At 33.4% G+C, this 20,277-nt stretch overlaps 1 protein-coding gene across 1 annotated transcript in view; it reads right to left on the bottom strand.

Annotated features, from left to right (window-relative positions):
- Positions 1-20,277, bottom strand: part of M6 (neuronal membrane glycoprotein M6) — a 247,202-nt gene that overhangs the window by 24,244 nt on the left and 202,681 nt on the right. The window contains 4 exon segments of the mRNA XM_068384571.1: positions 5,779-5,791; positions 5,794-5,875; positions 5,877-5,938; positions 18,317-18,436. Coding sequence (XP_068240672.1) covers positions 5,779-5,791; positions 5,794-5,875; positions 5,877-5,938; positions 18,317-18,436 — 277 coding nt within the window.

The following is a 20,277-nucleotide window of genomic DNA, read 5'->3' as shown; positions in this document are numbered from 1 at the left end:
ATTAGTTCAACACTTGCACAGAACAGGGTCTTCAGAGCTGATGGGGTACAAGACACCAATTTAAAAAAAATATTAATCTTAGTGAAAAAGAAAGAATCACACAGTAAGAAACACACACAGAGAGAGAGAGAGAGAGAGAGAGAGAGAGAGAGAGAGAGAGAGAGAGAATCATTAGTTCAACACTTGCACAGAACAGCTCTTCAGGGCTGATGGGGTTCAAGATACCAATATTTTAAAAAATTTAATCTTAGGTGAAAAAGAAAGAGTCACACTATAAGAAACAGAGAGAGAGAGAGAGAGAGAGAGAGAGAGAGAGAGAGAGAGAATCATTAGTTCACACTTGTACAGAATGGGGTACAAGTTACCAATATTTAAAAAAATTCAATCATAGTGAATATAAAGAATCACACAGTAAGAAACACAAAGAGAGAGAGAGAGAGAGAGAGAGAGAGAGAGAGAGAGAGAGAAAGAGAGAGAGAGAGAGAGAGAGAGAGAGAGAGAGAGAGAGAATCATTAGTTCACACTTGCATAGACATGATGGGGTACAAGACACCAATTTTTAAAAAAGAATTAATCTTAGTGAAAAAGAAAGAATCACTGTAAGAAACACAGAGAGAGAGAGAGAGAGAGAGAGAAAGAGAGAGAGAGAGAGAGAGAGGGAGAGAGAGAGAGAGAGAATCATTAGTTCACACTTGCACAGAGCAGCTCTTCAGAGCTGATGGGGTACAAGACACCAATTTAAAAAAATATTAATCCTAGTGAAAAAGAAAGAATCACACTGTAAGAAGCACCCAAAGAGAGAGAGAGAGAGAGAGAGAGAGAGAGAGAGAGAGAGAGAGAGAATCATTGGTTCACACTTGTACAGAATGGGGTACAGTGTTACCAATATTTAAAAAATTTCAATCATAGTGAATATAAAGAATCACAGAGTAAGAAACACAAAGAGAGAGAGAGAGAGAGGAGAGAGAGAGAGAGAGAGAGAGAGAATCATTAGTTCACACTTGCATAGAACATGATGGGGTACATGACACCAATTTTTTAAAATTTGAATCTTAGTGAAAAAGAAAGAATCACACTATAAGAAACACAGAGAGAGAGAGAGAGAGAGAGAGAGAGGAGAGAGAGAGGAGAGAGAGAGGAATCATTAGTTCACACTTGCACAGAGCAGCTCTTCAGAGCTGATGGGGTACAAGACACCAATATTTTTAAAAATTTTAAACTTAGTGAAAAGAGAGAGAGAGAGAGAGAGAGAGAGAGAGAGAGAGAGAGAGAGAGAGAGGCATCATACTCTTGCCAGGGTAGATTAGGTACAAAGTAAAGTTTGGCAAATACATAGCAGAATTGCCTAAGGAAAAATATCTTTGAGTGTAAGAAAAATACCTTGATTTTCCTTCGGGACTCTTTAATATCTTTCCTCAAACCTCAGAGTCTTCTGTTTTTTTGAGTGTTATCTTCATAATAAATTGATCTAATTTAATTTTTTAGATTCTCAAAAGTATTATTTGACTTTTACAATTTTATATATATATATATATATATATATACTATATATAACATATATATATATTCAAATAAGCCATATATATTAATACATTAAAGTCTGGATTCTCTTAACGACCTCGGGATCAGAGGCCCCAGGCGGAACGGAATCACCCAAAGACTATAGTATCAGACCGGCCAGGATTTGAACCCTGGTCCAGGATACCTGTATGCCTGGACCAGGGTTCAAATCCCGGCCGGTCTGATACTATAGTCTTTGGGTGATTCCGCCTGGGGCTCTGATCCCGCGGTCGTTAAGAGAATCCAGACTTTTAATGTATTAATATAGATGGCTTATTTGAAATATGAAAAACACGTTTAAATGTGCAAATATTATCATATATATATATATATATATATATATATATATCTTTCCCTTATCACTCAACACAGAAGGCCCCTCTAGGCTCGTCCACTAGCAGTTCGTTCTCATGCTTCTTCAACTTTAGATACGGGTCAAAGGTCAAGCAAGCCATATCAAAGGTTAGGGGGGGGGGGATGGATCTGGACTGAGGGGGGAACTGAACAGGGCCAATTGTTGTTGTTTACCTGTATCTCGATCCCTGCAACCACACACAACACGCCCCAGGAAAAAGAAACGGGTATATAAGATAAAAATAAGAGTAAAAGAAACTGGCTTACGGAGGTGCTGGCTGTTTGAAAGAGGGCTGAGTGTGGAAACTTTCTCTATCAAAAAATCACTTTTTTGAAAAAAAATCGTGATTTAAAATGAAAATCTCACTACCAATAGGATGGAGAAAATTATTTCAAAGCTTTGTTGAAGCGTGAGAGATTTTTAAATTGTGATAATTAAAAATTTGCAGTGAATAATTTTATAAATGTGAAATGTCAAAAATTGTGAAATTTCAAAAAACAAAAGCTAGTGTGAACGGTTCAGCATTGGTAAAAAATAAAAGCAAGTGAGAATATCTATTTTTTTGTAATAATAAAAAAAAGCAGTTGCTTGTTTCTTCTAGATTCTAATATATAAAATGTCATAAACAAAAGCAAGTGAAAACATGGACTTTTTAAATAAAAATGAGCAGTGATTGTTTTTCGAAATTCTAATATATAAAATGTCACAAACAAAAGCAAGTGAAAACATGGACTTTGTAAATAAAAATGAGGCAGTGATTGTTTATCTAGATTCTATATATAAAATGTCATAAACAAAAGCAAGTGAGAACATAGAATTTTTCTAATAATAAAAATGAGCAGTGATTGTTTTCCTAAATTCTAATATATAAAATGTCATAAACAAAAGCAAGTGAGAACATGGACTTTTTAAATAAAAATGAGCAGTGATTGTTTTTCTAAATTCTAATATATAAAATGTCATAAACAAAAGCAAGTGAAAACATCGACTTTTTAAATAAAAATGAGCAGTGATTGTTTTTCTAAATTCTAATATATAGAATGTCATAAACAAAAGGCAAGTGAAAATATCGACTTTTTAAATAAAATGAGCAGTGATTGTTTATCTAAATTATAAATATATAAAATGTCATAAACAAAAGCAAGTGAGAACATAGAATTTTTCTAATAATTAAAAAATAGCAGTGATTGTTTTCTAAATTCTAATATATAAAATGTCATAAACAAAAGCAAGTGAGAACATTTTAGCATTGGCAAAAATTGAAAATAAAATCTGGAAATAGTCATTTCTATTTCAAAATACGAGACTGAAATATCCAAAATGGAAGTGAGACAGAGAAATACTTCACACCAGCACTGGGAAAAAGTACACAGGGACATATTAAATATAAAATTGATAAAAAACATATAGCATGAAATGGTATCATGAAAAAACGCATGACAGGAAATTAGCAGTAGATCAATTATGATTGAAAATGACCAATTATCTAAGACAAAATTTCATGTTTTAATATTATAAAAACATGTTTCTATACTCAATTTTTCTTAATGGGCGCATTTGCACCGACTCGCAGTGATGCCCTTCTAGCTCGGAAAAGTTTCCTACTAACTGATTGGTTGGGGGAAAATAATTCTAACCAATCAGATACTAGGAATCTTTTCCAAGTTAAAAGGGCACAATTGCGAGTCAGGTGCACTTGGACTGACTCGCAGGGGTGCCCTTTTAGCTCGGAAAAGTTTTCCAACTAGCTGATTGGTTGCACAAAATAATTCTAACCAATCAGCTCTTAGGAAACTTTTCCGAGCTAAAATGACACCTCTCCGAGAACAAGGGTGTCCTTTTAGCCCGGAAAGGTTTCCTACTAGCTGATTGGTTGGACAAAATAACTCTAACCAATCACATACTAGGAAACTTTTCCGAGCTAGAAGGGCACCCCTGCCAGTCAGTGCAAATTCACCTCACTAAAAATAATGAGTAATAGTACAAAAATAAAATAGAATTTGGGCAAAACTTATAAACCAATCAATGATAAAATTTCGTCAGATTTAATATTACAAAAAAAATGTACTGTAGCTATTACAAAGAGAATTTTAAATTTGGGTAAAACTTTCCGTACAAAAAAAAAAAAAAAAAAAAAAAAAACAGCCATAATCATACGTTTTTTTACATAACACGTTCATGCTTCGACAGAGAGGCTACCATACTTTTATTTCATCTGCCATCAAATTGTCGTAAGTAGGGGGCACTACAGTTAAGTAAATAAGTAAAATACTTATAAAAAATGCAAATTTAAATGTATTTAAAAGGGGGAATTACATCTGACATATAATTTAGCAATTTGGTGTTTCTGCTAAGACTTCTAAACATCATAAATATTTTTTTTATCAAAGTAAAATTTTGGTTTTTGGTGTTATTTTCTTTGATAAAATTTTGGCCATTATTTCATCTGCCATCAAATTGTCGTAAGTAGGGGGCACTACAGTTAAGTAAATAAGTAAAATACTTTTAAAAAATTGCAAATTTAAATGTATTTGAAAGGGGGAATTACATCTGACATTATAATTTAGCAGTATGGTGTTTCTGCCTAAGACTTCTAAACATCATAAATATTTTTTTTTATCAAAGTAAAATTTTGGTTTTTGGTGTTATTTTCTTTGATAAAATTGGGCATCCGAAAAGTGATGTAGGTGGCCATTTAATAGAGGAGTTTTTTTTTAATATAAACATGAATGGAGTGTATGTTGTACAATTATTACCTGGTTTGACATTTTGGGATAATGAAGTATGTATATAAGTAAATTTAGTAATGTGTATATGTATGTATGTATGTATGTATGTATGTATGTATATATATATATATATATAATATATAATATATATATAATGTGTATATATATATATATATATGTGTCTGTGTATATATATATATATATATATATACACTGTATATATACATACATAAATATATATACACACATATACATATGTATATACATATACATATGTGTATGTATAGTTAACACATATGCATATAATTTTTTCTGGAAATTAAAATAAAATAAAACCTGAAACCTGAAAAAGAATCAATATTATTCAAAAAGTCTAAAAATATTTTTTTTAAACATAATAATCTTTAAAATGGACCTAGTTTCAAAAGTCTCTTTAAACACTAAAAAAAAAAACATGAAAACTAAAATTTCATAAGTCTATAAAACTTAAGCTGATAGAAAACCAACACTTAAAATTAATCTTTTTGAATATAATATAAGATAATATGCTACCTAAAAAGTAAAGGTTTATAATGGATTCCCTTAAATATATGACATATACTTTAAAAGTAAATATCCCTTAAATACTTTAAACATGAAACAGTAACGAGAAGAGTGAAATTACATTTCTTAAAATATTCTGACACTCAAAAAAAAAAAAATAAATAAATAAAAATAAAAAATAAATAAATAAATAAATAAGAAAAATAAAACTGGTGAGAATATTTCTAAAATCTAAAGCATTAAAAATCTAAAAACCATATATTTATTTAGTTTAAAAAAAAAACTGATAAGAATATCTCTAAAATCTAAAAGCAAAAAAACTAAAAACCAGATTTTGATTAGTTTAAAAAAAACTGGTGAGAATATCTCTAGAATCTAAAAGGAAAAACGATAAACCAGATTTATAATAGTTCAAAAAAAAAAAAAAAAAAAAAAAAAAAAAAAAAAAAAAAAAAAAAAGGAAAACGAACCCTGGTAAGAATATCTCTAGAATCTAAAAGGAAAAACGATAACCAGATTATTTATATATATATAAAAAAAAAAAAATAAAAAAAAAAAAAAAAAAAAAAAAAACACCTTTCATCCACTCACCATTTGATGTGAAGTTGAAGACGTCCTCGAACATCCGCAGTGTGAGGGTGGTGCCACGATACATGGTCCCGCAGAAGACGCCCACGCCCACGCAACAGCATGAGCGTCGCGATGAGGGTGGCGTAGGGAACGCGCGTCATGCAGTCCCTGCATTTTCGACCTGCGAAGAGGAAAAGGGAAGGTGAATTAAACATCCAATATTTGGGAGTTTCTATTTTCCTCTTTGTTTCCATTAATGTATATTTTGTTTTTTTTATCTTTGTATTGTAAAGGTAGACATTATTATTATTATTATTATTATTATTATTATTATTATTATTATTATTATTATCTTTATTATCATTATTTTTATTATTAATATTTTTATTATTATTATCATCATTTATTTTTCGAAGTATAGTAATTTTCAGAGAGAGAGAGAGAGAGAGAGAGAGAGAGAGAGAGATAGCACACATGGTATATATATATATATATTATATATATATATAGAAGAGAGAGAGAGAGAGAGAGAGAGAGAGAGAGAGAGAGACCGTACAATCAAAACCCACACATGGTATATATATATATATATATATATACATATATATATATATATATATATGTATGTATATATATATATATATATACATAGAGAGAGAGAGAGAGGAGAGAGAGAGAGAGAGATCAAACGACCCGGACAAACAGTAGAGATTTTAGGCTTAAATTTTGAGGTCTACTTATTCAACTAAAGATACACAGACAGTTGCCATCGACCGCCACGGACTTTAATTCAAGTCTCTCTCTCTCTCTCTCTCTCTCTCTCTCTCTCTCTCTCAGCCTCATTATTTCACCATATCAGAGAGATATTAAAAGTCCTGAACCACGGAAATAATTCTCTGAGTCGCTTTCTCCATCTTTGTTTGTTCGCAAAAATGTTTTATGGCCTGACGTCACGCAATGTCTTAAATAGACTCATTTCACATGAAGGGCCGACTTTCTCCTTGCTGCTGTTTAAATATACACATATACATGTTTGTATATATTAATATATATATATATATTATATGTATATATACATATATATATGTATATATAAACATATATATATATATAATATATAATATATATATAAATATATACAGTATATTTATAGATATATAAATATATATATATATATATATATATATTTATTTATTTATAAAATACACACACACACACATATATATATATATATATATATATACACATATATAGTTTCTTGTAGTATCTACAACCTCACCATCCTGGTGAGCTAAGGATGGCAGGTTTGGGGGGAGACTAAATGTCTACCCGCCGAGTCATCAGCAGCCATTGCCTGGACCACCCTGGTTCCTACATTTATGAATAGGATTTTTTAGGCGCTAATCATATGTATATAGGATCAGTCTCCAGGGCATTGTCACTATCCTTAGCCTCTGCCATTCATGAGCAACCTTTAAAGTATGAAGTCTAAAAAATTATAATGTACGGCCGGAAATGTATAATGTATCGCGTGATATACTCACAGGATACGTGGATACGCACTTGGATTGTATGTATCGTGAGTTACTATTGCGTATATACGCCTGAAGTTGATAGCGGATTCAAGGCTGAGTGGTTATCTTAAGTCTATTACGCCTTCTACGCTGTTTCTACTTTCATGTCAACTGCTCAATTTCAAGGTTTAAAGGTCACTCATGAGTGGCAGGGGCAAGGGACAGTGACATTGTCCTATTAAGCTGGACAATGCCCTTGAAACTGTTAAGTTGGAAAATGCCCTTGAAACTGACAAGGGCAAGGGACAGTGACATTGTCCTATAAGCTGGACAATGCCCTTGAAACTGTTAAGCTGGAAAATGCCCTTGAAACTGACAAGGGCAAGGGACAGTGACATTGTCCTATAAGCTGGACAATGCCCTTGAAACTGTTAAGCTGGAAAATGCCCTTGAAACTGACAAGGGCAAGGGACAGTGACATTGTCCTATTAAGCTGGAATATGCCCTTGAAACTGTTAAGTTGGAAAATGCCCTTGAAACTGACAAGGGCAAGGGACAGTGACATTGTCCTATTAAGCTGGAAAATGCCCTTGAAACTGTTAAGTTGGAAAATGCCCTTGAAACTGACAAGGGCAAGGGACAGTGACATTGTCCTATTAAGCTGGAAAATGCCCTTGAAACTGTTAAGTTGGAAAATGCCCTTGAAACTGACAAGGGCAAGGGACAGTGACATTGTCCTATTAAGCTGGAAAATGCCCTTGAAACTGTTAAGCTGGAAAATGCCCTTGAAACTGACAAGGGCAAGGGACAGTGACATTGTCCTATTAAGCTGGAAAATGCCCTTGAAACTGTTAAGTTGGAAAATTGCCCTTGAAACTGACAAGGGCAAGGGACAGTGACATTGTCCTATTAAGCTGGAAAATGCCCTTGAAACTGTTAAGTTGGAAAATGCCCTTGAAACTGACAAGGGCAAGGGACAGTGACATTGTCCTATTAAGCTGGAAAATGCCCTTGAAACTGTTAAGTTGGAAAATGCCCTTGAAACTGACAAGGGCAAGGGACAGTGACATTGTCCTATTAAGCTGGAAAATGCCCTTGAAACTGTTAAGCTGGAAAATGCCCTTGAAACTGACAAGGGCAAGGGACAGTGACATTGTCCTATTAAGCTGGAAAATGCCCTTGAAACTGTTAAGTTGGAAAATGCCCTTGAAACTGACAAGGGCAAGGGACAGTGACATTGTCCTATTAAGCTGGAAAATGCCCTTGAAACTGTTAAGCTGGAAAATGCCCTTGAAACTGTTAAGTTGGAAAATGCCCTTGAAACTGACAAGGGCAAGGGACAGTGACATTGTCCTATTAAGCTGGAAAATGCCCTTGAAACTGTTAAGCTGGAAAATGCCCTTGAAACTGACAAGGGCAAGGGACAGTGACATTGTCCTATTAAGCTGGAAAATGCCCTTGAAACTGTTAAGTTGGAAAATGCCCTTGAAACTGACAAGGGCAAGGGACAGTGACATTGTCCTATTAAGCTGGAAAATGCCCTTGAAACTGTTAAGCTGGAAAATGCCCTTGAAACTGTTAAGTTGGAAAATGCCCTTGAAACTGACAAGGGCAAGGGACAGTGACATTGTCCTATTAAGCTGGAAAATGCCCTTGAAACTGTTAAGCTGGAAAATGCCCTTGAAACTGATAAGGGCAAGGGACAGTGACATTGTCCTATTAAGCTGGAAAATGCCCTTGAAACTGACTAAATTATTATTATTATTATTATTATTATTACTAGCCAAGCTCCAACCCTAGTTGGAAAAGCAAGATGCTATAAGCCCAAGGGCTTCAATAGGGAAAAATAGCCCAGTGAGGAAAGGAAATAACGAAATAAATAAATAAGAACAAATTAACAATAAATCCTTCTAAAAACAGTAACAACGTTAAAATAGATATGTCATATATAAACTATAAAAAGACTTATGTCAGCCTGTTCAACGTGAAAACATATGATCAGCGCCCAAGCCCCCTCTCCACCCAAGCTAGGACCAAGGAGCGCCAGGCAATGGCTGCTGATGACTCAGCAGATAGACCTATAGGCTCCTCCAAACCCCCTCCATCCCTAGCTGGCAAAGATGGTGAGGTTTCAGCGAGTAAAGGAACTAACGAGTATGAGCGAGACTCGAAACCCAGTCTGGCGTTCACCAGTCAGGGACGTTACCACATCGGCCACCACAACCCTGTTAATTATTCATGATTGAGGCAATGTTATTACGCAAATGTATTTATAATAATTAAAAAGTCACGTGATGTGAAGAAGAAAAGGAATTAAAGTCATTAGTTTTATAGAATTAAAGAAAATTTTATTTTTTTAAAATTTAGAATAACCATTGAAAAACCTATTAAATTTGCTTTCTGATATAACCTTGGAATTCATTGAGCGTAGTTTAAAATAATGAAAAATATTCTTTTATTATAATACAAATTCTGGATATACGAAAAAAATATATTTGGAAAAAAAATTGAAAAAAATTTACTGTATCTGATTGAAAAATAAATTTTGTGATAAAAATATATGAGAAAAAATAAATTTGTGATAAAAATATAGACAGAAAAGATAAATTGATTAAAGATATCTACATACGTGGAAAAAAATTGAAAAAAAAAATCTATTGTATATGATTGAAAAATAAATGTGATAAAAATATATAAGAATAAATAAATTTGTGATAAAAGTACATGAATAAAAATAAATTTGTGATAAAAATATAGACAGAAAAGATAAATTGATTAAAGATATCAACATACGTGGAAAAAATTTTTAAAGAAATTTACAGTATATGATTGAAAAATAAATGTGATAAAAATATACGAATAAAAATAAATTTTTGATAAAAATATATGAGAATAAATAAATTTGTGATAAAAATATAGGAGAATAAATAAATTTGTGATAAAAATATATGAATAAAAATAAATTTGTGATAAAAATATATGAGAAAAGATAAATTTGTGATAAAAATATATGAATAAAAATAAATTTGTGATAAAAATATATGAGAATAAATAAATGTGATAAAAATATATGAGAAAAGATAAATTTGTGATAAAAATATATGAGAATAAATAAATTTGTGATAAAAATATATGAGAATAAATAAATTTGTGATAAAAATATATGAGAATAAATAAATTTGTGATAAAAATATATGAGAATAAATAAATTTGTGATAAAAATATATGAGAATAAATAAATTTGTGATAAAAATATATGAGAATAAATAATTTGTGATAAAAATATATGAGAATAAATAAATTTGTGATAAAAATATAAAATGAAAAGATAAATTTCGTGATAAAAATCGACTAAAAGCAAACTAGATCTAATAAAACACAATTCTATACAGTAATGACACTCAAAAGTGTTTAGAAACACACGCATAAAGACGATATCAAACCGAGAATCGAGCTAGGCGTTTAGCCCTTGCCTCTAAACAGGCCACAACTTTCGACATTGTACGGTTTCCGTGGTTTTAACCCTAGGGGAGACTGTAGGGTTTCCGATCCAACGATTTCATACTCAGAATGCGTTCTCATAATTGTTAGTTATGGTGGGAGGGAAAGGGGTTTGGTTAACCATGAATGTGTAGTGATCAGCTATGCGGTTTGAAAGGGATGGATATCGGACAAGATGAGAGATTTGTTATTTTTAGTTCATATATACACATGTATGCAGTATATATATATATATATATATATATATATGTGTGTGTGTGTGTGTATGTATGTATGTATACACATATACAGTATATACACATGTATGCAGTATATATATATACATATATATATATATATATATGTGTGTGTGTGTGTGTATGTATGTATGTATACACACATATATATATACACATGTATGCAGTATATATATATATATATATATATACTGCATACATGTGTATATATGTGTGTATACATACATACATACACACACACACACACATATATATATATATATATGTATATATATATACTGCATACATGTGTATATACTGTATATGTGTATACATACATACATACACACACACACACACACACATATATATATATATATATATACTGCATACATGTGTATATATGTGTGTATACATACATACATACACACACATGTGTATATATATATATATATATATATATTGCAACGTTACACGAAAAGTAGAAATGGGAAAAAGATAAGTTAAAGAAGTTGAACAGCTAATTAAGAGGAGACCATAAGGAACAGGAGATCAAGGCCCCTTTTGAACGTCCAGAGTAGAGAGTATACGGCTCACTGCAAGAGATTACCTACCTGTTGGAATCAAACATAATTTCAACGTTCTAGATTACTATAACGATATTAAAATATATCCCAAACTAGAGGGGCACTAGGTAGAGAGCATACCTTCGCCATGCCAAGCAGTCTTCGGGTCATGCCCCACATGTCAACAAAGTTTATTTGAAATTGGTTCAGTAGTTTGTGCGTAATGTTGTTTCCAAGCAAAAAATAAACTAACAATATATTTTCTATTTACTTAACATTGCGATTATTTTCAAAGTACTGCTACGTACTTGTATTTTAATGTACTTTATCCAAAATGTTACAAATTCATCCTTACGTCATGCACAACATGACTACCGTGTTTGGTCAAAATCGGTACAGTAGTTTATGTGTACAGTTGCTCGCAAGCAAGCAAATAATTTCATAAACTATTTATCCAATATGTTACATTTTCATACTTGGGTCATACCAAACATGACTACCAAGTTTGGTCAAAATCGGTACAGTAGTTTATGTGTACAGTTACTCACAAACAAATAAATAACTTAAGAAACAGACGACAGAGGTGAGTACATACACAGCTAAAAAAAAAAAAAAACCGTAATTTTAATCAGGATATTCCCCGTAAAAAATATACTATTCTCAGTAGTCTTGCACTAAAATACAGCTGACCGTAATTTTACCCTACTTTGCTATTATCTTTTACGGGTTGGTGACCGTAATATCATTTCTTTACGTCAATAGATCCGTTTTTAAAACGGCAAATATCTGGCAACAGGGAATAACAAATAATATAAACAACACAGACAACATTTGTAATTTTTCCTCCGCTACACTGAAATGGTAAACAAATGCACAACACATGCACGGAGTAATCACAACAAGATGCAGGTAAACAGTTGGTCCGTCGCCTGGCTGATACAGAAGGGAAACACTTACGTATGAGAGAGAATAGACTGGGGCATACCCACATGCTACCTATAGTCAATTCTTTTTAGCGAGGCAGATTTATACCGACTCGCAGGGGTGAACCTTTTAGCTCGGAAAAGTTCCCTGATCGCTGATTGGTTGGACGAGATCATTCCAACCAATCAGATGGCAGGAAACTTTTCCGAGCTACAAGGGCACCCCTGCGAGTCAGTGTAAATGCGCCTCATTAAAAAAAATTGAGTATAGGAGCTCATTTAGGGACTTTGCGTTTCCCAATGGCTAAAGGATATCGGGGATTAAACTAAAATGTGATTTTTGGGGAATATCATGTCCCCATGTCCATTTGGAATAGGAATTAGAGAAGGGGAAGTTGGAATTGGAATTAGAGAAGGGGAAGTTGGAATGGGAATTAGAGAAGGGGAAGTTGGAATGGGAATTAGAGAAGGGGAAATTGGAATGGGAATTAGAGAAGGGGAAGTTGGAATGGGAATTAGAGAAGGGGAAATTGGAATGGGAATTAGAGAAGGGGAAGTTGGAATGGGAATTAGAGAAGGGGAAGTTGGAATGGGAATTAGAGAAGGGGAAATTGGAATGGGAATTAGAGAAGGGGAAGTTGGAATGGGAATTAGAGAAGGGGAAGTTGGAATGGGAATTAGAGAAGGGGAAATTGGAATGGGAATTAGAGAAGGGGAAGTTGGAATGGGAATTAGAGAAGGGGAAGTTGGAATGGGAATTAGAGAAGGGGAAATTGGAATGGGAATTAGAGAAGGGGAAGTTGGAATGGGAATTAGAGAAGGGGAAATTGGAATGGGAATTAGAGAAGGGGAAATTGGAATGGGAATTAGAGAAGGGGAAATTGGAATGGGAATGAGAGAAGGGGAAGTTGGAATGGGAATTAGAGAAGGGGAAGTTGGAATGGGAATTAGAGAAGGGGAAGTTGGAATGGGAATGAGAGAAGGGGAAGTTGGAATAGGAATGAGAGAAGGGGAAGTTGGAATGGGAATGAGAGAAGGGGAAGTTGGAATGGGAATGAGAGAAGGGGAAGTTGGAATGGGAATTAGAGAAGGGGAAGTTGGAATGGGAATGAGAGAAGGGGAAGTTGGAATGGGAATTAGAGAAGGGGAAGTTGGAATGGGAATTAGAGAAGGGGAAGTTGGAATGGGAATTAGAGAAGGGGAAGTTGGAATGGGAATTAGAGAAGGGGAAATTGGAATGGGAATTAGAGAAGGGGAAGTTGGAATGGGAATTAGAGAAGGGGAAGTTGGAATGGGAATTAGAGAAGGGGAAATTGGAATGGGAATTAGAGAAGGGGAAGTTGGAATGGGAATTAGAGAAGGGGAAGTTGGAATGGGAATTAGAGAAGGGGAAATTGGAATGGGAATTAGAGAAGGGGAAGTTGGAATGGGAATTAGAGAAGGGGAAGTTGGAATGGGAATTAGAGAAGGGGAAATTGGAATGGGAATTAGAGAAGGGGAAGTTGGAATGGGAATTAGAGAAGGGGAAATTGGAATGGGAATTAGAGAAGGGGAAATTGGAATGGGAATTAGAGAAGGGGAAATTGGAATGGGAATGAGAGAAGGGGAAGTTGGAATGGGAATTAGAGAAGGGGAAGTTGGAATGGGAATTAGAGAAGGGGAAGTTGGAATGGGAATGAGAGAAGGGGAAGTTGGAATAGGAATGAGAGAAGGGGAAGTTGGAATGGGAATGAGAGAAGGGGAAGTTGGAATGGGAATGAGAGAAGGGGAAGTTGGAATGGGAATTAGAGAAGGGGAAGTTGGAATGGGAATGAGAGAAGGGGAAGTTGGAATGGGAATGAGAGAAGGGGAAGTTGGAATGGGAATGAGAGAAGGGGAAGTTGGAATGGGAATGAGAGAAGGGGAAGTTGGAATGGGAATTAGAAAAGGGGAAGTTGGAATGGGAATTAGAGAAGGGGAAGTTGGAATGGGAATTAGAAAAGGGGAAGTTGGAATGGGAATTAGAGAAGGGGAAGTTGGAATGGGAATTAGAAAAGGGGAAGTTGGAATGGGAATTAGAGAAGGGGAAGTTGGAATGGGAATTAGAGAAGGGGAAGTTGGAATGGGAATTAGAGAAGGGGAAGTTGGAATGGGAATTAGAAAGGGGGAAGTTGGAATGGGAATTAGAAAGGGGGAAGTTGGAATGGGAATTAGAAAAGGGGAAGTTGGAATGGGAAGTTGGAATGGGAATTAGAGAAGGGGAAGTTGGAATGGGAATTAGAGAAGGGGAAGTTGGAATGGGAATTAGAGAAGGGGAAGTTGGAATGGGAATTAGAGAAGGGGAAGTTGGAATGGGAATAAGAAAAGGGGAAGTTGGAATGGGAATTAGAAAAGGGGAAGTTGGAATGGGAATTAGAGAAGGGGAAGTTGGAATGGGAATAAGAAAAGGGGAAGTTGGAATGGGAATTAGAGAAGGGGAAGTTGGAATGGGAATAAGAAAAGGGGAAGTTGGAATGGGAATTAGAAAAGGGGAAGTTGGAATGGGAATTAGAGAAGGGGAAGTTGGAATGGGAATAAGAAAAGGGGAAGTTGGAATGGGAATTAGAAAAGGGGAAGTTGGAATGGGAATTAGAGAAGGGGAAGTTGGAATGGGAATAAGAAAAGGGGAAGTTGGAATGGGAATTAGAGAAGGGGAAGTTGGAATGGGAATTAGAGAAGGGGAAGTTGGAATGGGAATTAGAGAAGGGGAAGTTGGAATGGGAATTAGAAAAGGGGAAGTTGGAATGGGAATTAGAGAAGGGGAAGTTGGAATGGGAATTAGAGAAGGGGAAGTTGGAATGGGAATTAGAGAAGGGGAAGTAGGAATGGGAATTAGAGAAGGGGAAGTTGGAATGGGAATTAGAGAAGGGGAAGTTGGAATGGGAATTAGAGAAGGGGAAATTGGAATGGGAATTAGAGAAGGGGAAATTGGAATGGGAATTAGAGAAGGGGAAGTTGGAATGGGAATTAGAGAAGGGGAAGTTGGAATGGGAATTAGAGAAGGGGAAGTTGGAATGGGAATTAGAGAAGGGAAGTTGGAATGGGAATTAGAGAAGGGGAAGTTGGAATGGGAATTAGAGAAGGGGAAGTTGGAATGGGAATTAGAGATGGGGAAGTTGGAATGGGGAAGAATAGATAAATGAGAGACGTTGGAAAATTAAAGAATAAGGGAGAAATAAAAAAAAATGAGAATTTCATGAATGAGAGACGATGGGAGAGTAAGGAATAAGGGAAAATTAATGAGAGACGGTAGGAAAGTATGGAATAAAGGAAAATAAAAAAAGGGGGAATCTAATGAATGAGAGACGAAGGGAAATTAAGGAATAGGGAAAAATTAAAGGAAATTTAGGAATACGGGGAAATTGAGAAAAATGGGAAATAGGGAAATCACTGAATGAAAGGCGAAGAAAAAATAAAGATGGGAAAATTAAAGAAAAGGAAAATTAATGAATGAAAGATGAAGAATATCAAATAAACAAGGGAAAATGAAAGGTGAAAATAGGGAAATCAATGAATGAAAGGCGAAGGAAATATAAAGAAGGGAAAATTAAAGAAAGAGGGAAAATTAATGAATGAAAGATGAAGAAAATAAAATAAATTAGGGAAAATTAAAGAGGTGAAAACGGGGAAATTAATAAATGATTGACGAAAGAAAAATAAATCGAGGGAAAATTAAATAGATAAAACTGGGAAAATTAATAAAAGATGAAAAAAAATTAATTGAGGGAAAATTAAATAAATATAACCACTAGGAGAACGAAAAGTAACGGAAAACAGACAAACAAGGGAAAATGAGAGATAAAATGGGAAAAATCAGTTAAACGAAGAACGAATAAGAAAAAAAAATAGAATAATTAAATATGAAATATCATAAATTCGTAAACAAAATTATTCTTGTTTTAGCTTATCTGTGATAATAAGAAAATTAATCATTTATATTGATTTATTGTTTCGTAAAGAAAGAACTTTAAAGAAAATAATTTAATAAAAAAATCAAAATAAAAAAAATGGTATAATTCATACTATCACTATTTACTTACTAATATCGAAGAGACACAATGAGAGAAGATAACATTATCATTTTGACTGACAGGATATAGTTAATAGTATCTTTGTATATGTGTGTATATATATATATATATATATATATATATATATATATATATATATATATATATATATATATATATACACACACATATATCCATACACACACACATATACACACACACACACACATATATATATATATATATATATATATAAAGTTAATTCCTGGTAAATCATATAAAAATTAAACAATTACAAATGCCTACTTAAAAAATACTCACATTTCAATAATAGAAAATGCTAAAAAATATATTTAATTAAACCACACTAAAAATTTCATCAATTTACCTAAATAGAATTAAAAAATCAGGTAAAAAATCCAAGTCTACTTAAGATCTATTTGCTACTTATAAAACGCCAGCAGCCTCAGCTACAAGTATTCATAAAAAGCAAATTGCGTAATCCTACAAGCAATATGTATACGCCATTTTTTTCAATGAGGCGCATTTGTACTGACTCGCTGGGGTGCCCTTTTAGCTCGGAAAAGTCTCCTATCAGCTGATTGGTTGGGCAAAATGATTCTAACCAATCAGCTATTAGGTAAATTAGCTAGGGAAAAGTTTCCTACAAGCTGATTGGTTGGACAAAATAATTCTAACCAATCAGCTATTAGGAAACTTAACTCGGAGACGTTTCCTAATAGGTGATTGGTTGGACAAAATAATTCTAACCAATCAGCTATTAGGAAACTTAACTCGGAAACGTTTCCTAATAGCTGATTGGTTGGGCAAAATGATTCTAACCAATCAGCTATTAGGTAAGTTAGCTCGGGAAAAGTTTCCTACAAGCTGATTGGTTGGACAAAATAATTCTAACCAATCAGCTATTAGGTAAGTTAGCTCGGGAAAAGTTTCCTACAAGCTGATTGGTTGGGCAAAATAATTCAAACCAATCAGCTATTAGGTAAGTTAGCTCGGGAAAAGTTTCCTACAAGCTGATTGGTTGGGAAAAATGATTCTAACCAATCAGCTATTAGGTAAGTTAGCTCGGGAAAAGTTTCCTACTATCTGATTGGTTGGACAAGATAATTCTAACCAATCAGAGAGCAGGAAACATTTCCAAGCTACAAGGGCACCCCTGCGAGTTAGTGCAAATGTGGCTCAGTAAAAGAAATTGAGTATGCAAGTTCCATACCCTCGACATTCAACGATATTATTATATCCTATTTACCTCTACTATATATCTCAATATTATCTTTTTAATATATATGTATATGTATGCATATATACTTGAAGTATATATATTCATATATACACACAGTACATGAGTGTATTTATGAATTAATATGATTATCTATCTATTTATATATACATATAAATATCTATTTATATATGTATTACATACAATTTTATATATATATATATATATATATATATATTATATATATATATATATATATATATATGTATATGTATTTATATACACACACACACACATATATATATATATATATATATATATTTGTATGTGTGAGCAACATGCCAAAATCTAGGTACCATTTCAGGTACAAAAAAACCACCTACATAAAAAAAAACTTAAAAATAACTCGATATCTTCTACAACAGGCAAATATGGACGAACTGAGGTCACTGGGACAGCCGGGGGTGCAGGAACAGGAGAATAATAAAAAAAAAAAAAAATTAGAAAAAAGCCTTCTTCTGCTGCTACTGCTACAGGATTGGATAGAGACAGACATAGAGACACAGACATACCGCCCCAGCAGCAGCAGCAGCAACAGCAGCAGTAGTAGCAGCAGTTACCGCACGCACAGCAGTCACAGACCACGCTTAGTCGTAAACACCAGTATTCGCAGTTCCCCATCAGGGAGGGACCTGGGATTACCCACAATGCACTGTTATCAGATGGTTGGGGGTTTGGGGACACATAAAAGTAGGAGTATAGGACATTAGGACATTGCTGGGAGGGGGTTTATATATGTAGGGAGGTAGGATAAAGGAGGGGGGATACATGGGGAGGGAGTTTATTTATGTAGGGAGGTAGGATAAAAGAGTGGGATACATAATAAATGAGGGAATAGTTAGAGATATTGATTTAAAAAAAAAACATTTATGAAACATATATGATGTTGTGGGTTTGGGACACATAAAAGTAGGAGTATAGGACATCAGGACATTGCTGGGAGGTAGTTTATTGATAAAGGGAGGTAGGATAAAGGAGGGGAGATACATAATAAGTGAGGGAATAGTTAAAGAAAAATATGATGTTGTAGGTTTGTGGACACATAAAAGTAGGAGTATAGGACATTAGGACATCACTGGGAGGGAGTTTATTTATGAAGGGAGGTAGGATAAAGGAGTGGGGATACATGGGGAGGGAGTTTATTCATGAAGGGAGGTAGGATAAAAGAGTGGGATACATAACAATGAAGGAATAGTTAAAGAAATTGATTTTAAAAACATATATGAAACCTATATGGTGTTGTAGGTTTGGGACACATAAAAGTAGGAGTATAGGACATTAGGACATTGCTGGGAGGGAGTTTATTTATAAAGGGAGGTAGGATAAATGAGTGGGATACAAAATAAATGAGGGAATAGTTAAAGAGAAGGATTTTAAAAACATATATGAAACATATATGATGTTGTAGGATTTGGACACAAAAATTTGGTGTATATCATATTAGGACATCCTTGGGACATTTCTTTTTATAAAGGGAGGTAGGATAAAAGAGTGGGATACATAATAAATGAGGGAATAGTTAAAGATATTGATTTGAAAACATATGAAATAATTATTGAAAGTGATATTTCTTGGAAGATCAGCTTAAAGAAACAATTTCATTCACAATTTTTACAAAACACAAAATAGTTCGGCATAGATTTTGTTATATATATTTACAGACAAATTATTTAAAATTCTAACGTCAAAATAAAAATAATTCGGCCTAGATTTTGTTACATACATTTTCAGACAAATTATTTTCAATTTTAACATCAAAATACAAAATAATTCGGGTAAGATTTTGTTACATACATTTTCAGACAAATTATTTTCAATTTTAATGTCAAAATAAAAATTAATTCGGCATAAATTTTGTTATATACATTTACAGACAAATTATTTTAAATTTTAACATCAAAATGGAAAATAATTCGGCCAAAATTTTGTTATATACATTTTCAGACAAATTATTTTCAATTTTAACGTCAAAATAAAAAATAATTCGGCCGAAATTTTGTTATATACATTTTCAGACACTTGATTATTTTCAATTTTAACGCCATAAAAAATAATTAGGCCGAAATTTTGTTATATAAGTTTTCAAACAAATTATTTTCAATTTTAACGTTGAAATAAAAAAATAATTTGGCCGAAATTTTCTTATATACATTTACGGACACTTGATTATTTTCAATTTTAACGTCAAAATAAAAAATAATTCGGCCTAGATTTTGTTAAATACAATTTCAGACAAATTATTTTCAATTTCAACGTCAAAATGAAAAAATAATTCGGCCTAGATTTTGTTATATACATTTTCAGACACTTCTGATTATTTTCAATTTCAACATCAAAATAGAAAATAATTCGGCCGTGATTTTGTTATATACTTTTTCAGACACTTGATTACTTTCAATTTTAACATCAAAATGGAAAATAATTCGGCCGAAATTTTGTTATATACATTTTCAGACACTTGATTATTTTCAAT

The sequence above is a fragment of the Palaemon carinicauda genome, chromosome 12 (assembly GCF_036898095.1).
Source record: "Palaemon carinicauda isolate YSFRI2023 chromosome 12, ASM3689809v2, whole genome shotgun sequence".
Classification (NCBI taxonomy): domain Eukaryota; kingdom Metazoa; phylum Arthropoda; class Malacostraca; order Decapoda; family Palaemonidae; genus Palaemon; species Palaemon carinicauda.
This window is presented reverse-complemented; position numbering and strand designations above follow the sequence as displayed.